General features: G+C 51.8%; 1 protein-coding gene across 2 annotated transcripts; it reads left to right on the forward strand.

The window, feature by feature from the left end:
• The first annotated feature begins 535 nt into the window (after nucleotides 1–535).
• LOC104349505 (polymeric immunoglobulin receptor) lies at nucleotides 536–6,732 on the forward strand. Of its 2 annotated transcripts, XM_086476536.1 has the most exons (8): nucleotides 536–643; nucleotides 1,133–1,483; nucleotides 1,839–2,156; nucleotides 2,847–3,176; nucleotides 4,231–4,306; nucleotides 5,110–5,225; nucleotides 5,637–5,686; nucleotides 6,126–6,732. In XM_086476536.1, the coding sequence occupies exons 1-8, from the start codon at nucleotides 595–597 to the stop codon at nucleotides 6,330–6,332; spliced, it is 1,497 nt and encodes a 498-aa protein (XP_086332662.1). In that variant the 5' UTR covers nucleotides 536–594; the 3' UTR covers nucleotides 6,333–6,732. The 2 variants fall into 2 exon arrangements, with proteins under 2 accessions (XP_086332662.1, XP_086332661.1); XM_086476535.1 differs by lacking the exon at nucleotides 5,637–5,686 and having other exon boundaries at nucleotides 545–643; nucleotides 6,126–6,163.

Consider the following 6,732-nt stretch of genomic DNA (forward strand, 5'->3'; position numbering starts at 1 on the left):
AGCCAAATGGTTCTGGTTTCATTTCCCCAGCTGGGCACTGTGGGGGTGGGCACACCAAGGCCTCTGAGCGTGGCAGAGCAGAGGGCACGAGGGGACTGGTTGGGGTGGTGGAGATCTGGGATCCCAAACGGCACGGCCCGTGGGAGGGTCCGTGCAGACACAGCCCTGGACTCATTGCCACCCTGCCTGAGGAGACTTTCCAGCCAGGGCCTGGGCAGAGGGCACCTTGGTAGCCCAGAGAGAAGGGCTAGACCAGGACAAAGGACCTGCTAGACCAGGACAAAGGACCTGCTCCATCCCTCGTGGCTTAGGGCAGCCAAAGCAGAGCATGACCATGGCCAGGCGAGAGCAGCAAAGGGCCTTTTGGCATTAGGACGGGCTGAGCTCTGCTCTCAGCCACTTCCCCAAACGCACACTGAAATTATCTTCGTACCAGTCTTGTTGCAAAACGTGGTGAAGGATTTCCGTGGGAAAGCAAGACCTCAAGCACTTCCTCCAGCAGCGTCACTGTGATGCAGGAAGGTCCACAGGCAGACGCTTTTGAACAGGACACATTCGGCAGTCCCCAGCAATGCCCCTTCCCTGGGCTTGAGGATGGCCATGGAGCTGAGAGCCCTCCTCCTGCTGCCCCTCTACTTCCCAGGTAAGAGAAGGGCTGCGTGTGTCTCGGGCTTCCCACCCGCCCGGGGGCATGGGACACCTTTCCCTACCTCCCACTGCCTGGGGAGATCCACAGTGGGGGGGAATCCAACACCGGCTGGACTCTGAGCTGAGCAACTCACAGCAGGGCTGGGGACGGAAGAGGCAGCCCCAGTTCCCACCACTGCTCCATTTAGGCTCGAAGGTGCAACACCTCTAGTCCCCACATGTCTGCGGGTTTTAAATCAAAGATACTAGATTTGAAATCACAGTTGCAGTCCCAGCTCAAATCTCAGCGCTGCCCACCGGAAACCGACCTTCCCATTTTCCAAGCAGGTGAATTTACCAGGGGAATGGATCTCGCTTTTCAGAGTTTCTCCAGCCACACTGCCCATAGAGGAAGGTCGGAGGCAGAGTTTGCCTGTGTCTGTCAGGAGGCTGTGGGCAGCCCTGCATCAGCTCCTCTCTCCCTCACCACACCTGATATTTACAGGTCTCCAAGCCCAAACGCCTGATGCTGAGGAGAGCCGATGGGAAGGGAGCACTCTGTATATCCAGTGTCCTTACGCAGCACAGGCTCACTACCAACACCGGAAAGCATGGTGCCGCATGAAAGATGGCAGATGTGTTGAGTCATTAGCAGAGATGACCTACCCAACACAATACCCCAAGTTCACAAACGGGAGAGTTACAATAGAGGACAACGCTGTGCTTAGGACTCTGTCCATCACCATGACTAACCTCCAGGCAGAGGACACGGGCACATACTCCTGCGCTTACCGTCTCTACGCTTACCCTTATGAATATCTTTCACCAAAGACGGTCTCACTGAATGTTTTCAAGGGTGAGTACCTTTTTCCCCACACAAACCCAAGTCTTGTCAAAAAGCAGCATCATTCCTTCCCCCTCTCTATCCCCCCTCTCCCACACAGCTGAGCAGCTTCCCCTGACTCCCACAGCCCCCTACCCTCCCCAGCTTTGCTTGCTGCCTTCCCTGCTCGCACAGGCACTGTGTGAAGGAGCCCCACAGACCCAGCTGACCCTGTAAGCTCTCAGTTCCCTCTTGTCCTGCCCTGCCTCACCCCTGCCCTGACAGATGTGCCATCCATGAGGAAGTTGCCCCAGGGAAGAGTTTGGTACAGAGGGGAGCTCACATGCCCACTGCTTGTGGGTCAGTGACCACATTTGCTATTTTGCAGAGCTGCACGGGTGGGAGTTGGACAGTCTCTCCATGCCGTGCAAATACAGCACCTTGGTGCACAGCATGGGTACAAAAGCTTTGTGTCGAAGAGGTGAGACTGGGTGTAAAACCTTGGTGAAGACAGGCTACCCTTCAATGCGGACAAACATCAAAGCCCTGGAAGACAGAGCCTTGATCCAGGATGACACCCAGACAAGGACTGTCACCATCACCATGCAGAAGCTGCAGGCCCGGGATGCCGGCACGTACTGGTGTGCGCTGTACGGAGACCCTCATCCCACCCGGATAATGGAGTTCAGGCTCTCTGTGTCCAAGAGTGAGTACCTACTGACAGCCAAGTGTGGATGTCGGCAGATTTCAGCCCCACCTCCCCTGCTTGTTCTCCCTCCCATCCTGTGTGCCACTACGGAGGAGCCCAGCACTGCCACACAGATGACACCCATCTCCCTGTCCATCTGTCTCTCTAGGGGACACAATGGCAGTTGCCCCTTGGGCCTGTGGAGCCAAAGCTCAGGCCTGGCCCTTCCTGCTCTGCCTGCTCCCAGCAGAGACTCAGGGGAGGTTCTGGTGAGCTCCCACAAATGGGGTCACGCTCTACAACTGCTTCCCACAGGGCTGATCCAGCGGCTCCAGGAGCAGCTTCCCCAGCTCAGCGCTGGGCTCGCCCACGCTGGGCACTGCTGAGAGCTCCCCGCACTGCCAGGCATTGCTCTTGCTCTGGCTCCACAACCGCCAGCCCTCCCTGGTCCTTGCCCCCCAGACCCTACGGGCTGAGCACCTGTCAGCATGAGGTCCCTGGGGGAACTGGAGGAAGGGGAGAGCGCCTACCCAATTGGTGGTTCAGCTCTGCACAAGTAATCTGGCTCTAGCCCCCTTCTGCTCCTAGTGTCTGGAGGTAGAAGGAGATCCAGGGAGCATTCAGCTCACAGCACGTACTCCAGTGATGAGGAAGGGGTGCTATTGTGACTGCTTTGGGATCTCACCAAACATGCCGGGTGTTTTCCAGGGACCCAACGATACACAGCCAAGGAGTCAGGCAATGTCTCTGTCGAGTGTCTGTACAGGGCCCAAGACTATGGGGCTGTGAGCAAAGCCTGGTGCAAACAGGGAGATAAGAAATCATGTACCACACTGGTCCACAGGGATTTGAGGTCCTCAGGGTACCGCAGGACACTTCGGCAAGACAGAGTCACAATCCAGGATGACACCCAGCAGGGGATCGTCACTGTCACCATATGGAACCTGCAGGCACAGGACTTTGGCATATACTGGTGTGCGCTTTTTGAACAAGATCAGCTTTTCCGGATGGTGGAGGTTACACTCAGTATTTCTGAGGGTGAGTATTGACCTGTAGGGAAATGTGGTTGGTTGTAGATTCCAAACTCACTTTCTACTCTCTCCCTGCAGTCTCTGCACTGCCCAGCTTACACGACCTCCCACGTCATCTCTGCATGTGTTTCCCTGCCCAAACCCTACATCATTGTACCTTCTCACACTAACCATGTTATGGAATAGCAGCAGGGATCAGAACTGAGCCACACACGTGTGCTGTGTTTCTTCCCTTTTACCTGAGAACAGCTTCAGGTGTTTTCACAGAGGTCTTTCTATCACTCATTCTCATGATGCCAGTTCTGCCCCTTTATAGCAGCTCATCCCTTGGCTTTCAAAGACTATTAACACCTTCACATTTGGTTGCCACGGGGACAACCTTTAGATTTATATTTTAAAGGTCTGCGACTTCTAGGTTTTCTTTCAGCATGATGTTTTCACAGTAAGTGATAACATTTAGGCACCTGATTGTGGGAGATCAGCACCACGCTGCAGCCTGTCTTTTGGGAATGTGTCAGAGCGGCACTGAAGGGATATGGCAATCCATGAGACGAGAGGGGAATGGTATAATTCTTTAGGAGAAACTCCTAACACATGGGACTGAATGCAGTCTCTAAGCGAGCAGGCTCCTGCACGCACAACCTCCCCTGGGCACAGAAACGGCCCTGGAAGCAATTTCACAGACAACGTTCTTCGCTTAGTTCTCGCAAGCCTCTGTCTGCTTAAGCGCAGAGTTGTCAAGTACTTCATTGCTACCAGAAGATCTTTGCCACAGAGCGTGTCTGCCTGCACTTACAGCCCTTCCTTCTGCCACGCGTTGGGGTGGGTGCGCACAGAGCAGGGCTCCTGCCGAGCTCCTCGCCTTTCCCTCCCATCTTACGCTGCTTTGCTGGCTGCCAGCGAGTCCTGATGGCACAGGTTACAGCCTGGGCAGCTTGTCTGGGCTGGGTGTCGCTGCGGGAGCGGTTTTTCATCCATGGTAGCAATGGTAGGGAAGTTTAGCTGGTCAATGCAAAGCAGCCCAGCAGTGATGATTCTTCTCTTCGTGTTTGTGATTGCAGTATCAGCTGGGAAAACTGTGCCAGGTACTGCAGGCACCAGTCCAACAACCCCTTCTGCTAACAGCCCAGCACCCAGGTAAGGCCTAAAGAAAAGTCTCTGAGCTTGGACACAGACAAGAGTTATTAATGTCTCACCCACAATATGCCTGTCATCCTGGGGCAGGTGGTCTCTGGGCATTCTGAAGACCCCTGCTTACAGAGGAATGAGATATGACAGGCATCCTTACCAAAGATGGCCTCTCCTCTTCCAGCTCCTGCCCAGAGTGTAATTACAAAGGAAGAAACAGATTAGTAAAATCAAATCACAGCTTTCTAGAATGCAGATGCCTATCTACTCCGGGCTGTGTGCTTTGCAGCAATAGAAATCCCCAGATTCTGCCACTAAGCCTTTCTGTTTGGACTTTGCTCACTCCTGTCCATGAATATTTAACAATGAAATAGTCCTTGGCTGCTATTTTGTCCTTCTATTTACCAGGCCGTTAAATGTAAAGTCCCCTTCGGACATCTGCAGTTATCAACACTGCAGCAGCACCTAAGAGTACAATCATACATCAGCTCCAGTGCTCCAGGTGCAGCAAAACACAGAAGGAGAAGGCACCCGCTTCAGAGAGCCTGGAATTGTGCTCTGAACTTTGAGCAGTAGCTTATTTTTAAAGCCCAGAGAGCAGTTTAGCAAAAGCTCAGATGACACAGCCAGGTAGAAAATTCAAGATAGCATTGCTGCAGGAGGATCAGACCCTCCTTCCAAGTGCATAAAACCTAGTGCATAAAAACTATCCTTGTCCCTTTTTTTTTGGTCACTGTTTGGCAACGGGCTGCACCAGCATCGTGCTGTGCTACTGTCTAACACTGGTAACGCCTTTTCTCTCCTGGCTGCAGCTCAGATGTCAAGACCTTCATCCTGCTCTCTGCGTTCCTGAGCATCCTGTTCATCCTGGCACTCATCAGCTCGATAACACTGTGCGTCAGGCAGCGCAAGCAGCTGAAGAGAAGAGGTACGTGGAGACTGGTGATGCCTCGTGTTCTAGTCCGTATCAAACAGGGCCTTCTCTGGCCGTCACTTTTCCACTCCACTCTCCCAACTCACAGTGCCCTGGAGAAGATGATAAGGCAGGTTCAGCCTGGGAAGCCTCACGACAGGCTCCTTGCTGTGTTCTCCTCTCACAATAAGTCAAACCCGTTTTCCTTCAGACTCTGCACAGGACACCTCCTAACATGCCAGAGGAGAAGTAAAGTGAGTGATGTGTTCACCAGATTCAGGGTAGATGGGTCCCACTGGCACACCCATTGCTTCTATCACTGGGCAATCCCACAGCCTTCCCCAAAACTCCTGAAGCATAGGCAATGCCCAGGCATTTTGTGGACCTCTCTACCTCTAAAACCTCTGATTTTGGCTCATTCCAAAGGTAACACACAAGCAGTGGACATCTATGAAAAACCAGAGGACATAGCACAGGTAAGGAACATGATAGATTTCCCATATGGTACCGAATCCCCTACCAATAGTCTGTGAGGAGCTGGCTGACCCATCTGATGAGGACTTTGGTGCTCATTTTCGGTTGTGAGCAGGAGCGTAAATGGTATTTAATGTCACCAGAGAGACGAATGTTCCTAGCTGGAGAGTGAAGGGGTAATTAATGTAGGAAAAAAACACAGTGGAGCAAATTCCAATAATCTCTGAGAAATGACTCAGAGACTAGAAACCAAGGTTAGATGATGAGATTGTAACCTGTATCAAGGAGAGATGATAAAGGAAAGAATTTTCTGGTTTTCTACCTCTGTCATTACCGAAGGTAAGTTTTTACATGGCTTCTCCTTTCTTCCTAGGAAAATCTTGTGACAGCTGTGGCCTGGCACTGAATCATGCTAACAAGGTTTTCCCTTTCTTTTCACAGCTTGACAGCACTGAAAGAATGGAAAGTCCCACAGATGACAGCAAAGACCTAAAATATGTGGCCCTGAATTTTAAATCCCAACTCAGCCCTGAGGATCCTCTCTACTGTAATGTTGAACCAAGTCAGGTTCACAGAAAACCCGAAGATGAAAATGTGGAATATGCTATCATTGCACTCAAGCAGTTACCAACGAATGACAAAGAATGAAGCACAGAATGGCAAAACAATCCAGAAACGGGAGAAAAGAACTGGAATACAGAGTGGGAATGGGGAGTAGAATGTATGTAGATGGACACGGGGGAAAGATCTAAGTTTCTGCTGCCATGTGTATGTTGTCTATGCATTTTGAGATCTCCATCCTGTTAGAGGCCAGTAGAGAATTTTGCCACAAGCGTGCAGGTTCTCCTTGGTCAGACAGAGGTGCTGGGTAATTCTCAGGATCCCTTGCACATCCGCTTGCTTCAATTGCATTAAAATGCAGACTCTTTTGGAGGGGCAGGTGTGGAGGACTGACCTTTTGAAAAAGCAATATTCATCTGGACATGGATGGGTTTGGTATTTCAGCTATGTTCACTGGTAGAAACTCAGTCCCGCTCCTAAGGGTTCA

Source organism: Leptosomus discolor, chromosome 21, assembly GCF_034619465.1.
Source record: "Leptosomus discolor isolate bLepDis1 chromosome 21, bLepDis1.hap2, whole genome shotgun sequence".
NCBI lineage: Eukaryota > Metazoa > Chordata > Aves > Leptosomiformes > Leptosomidae > Leptosomus > Leptosomus discolor.

Coding starts and splice junctions, on each gene's coding strand:
- LOC104349505 (XM_086476536.1), top strand. CDS start 595: ATGGCCATGGAGCTGAGAGCCCTCCTCCTGCTGCCCCTCTACTTCCCA. Junction 644..1,132: donor GCTGCCCCTCTACTTCCCAG/GTAAGAGAAGGG, acceptor TGATATTTACAG/GTCTCCAAGCCCAAACGCCT. Junction 1,484..1,838: donor CTCACTGAATGTTTTCAAGG/GTGAGTACCTTT, acceptor GCTATTTTGCAG/AGCTGCACGGGTGGGAGTTG.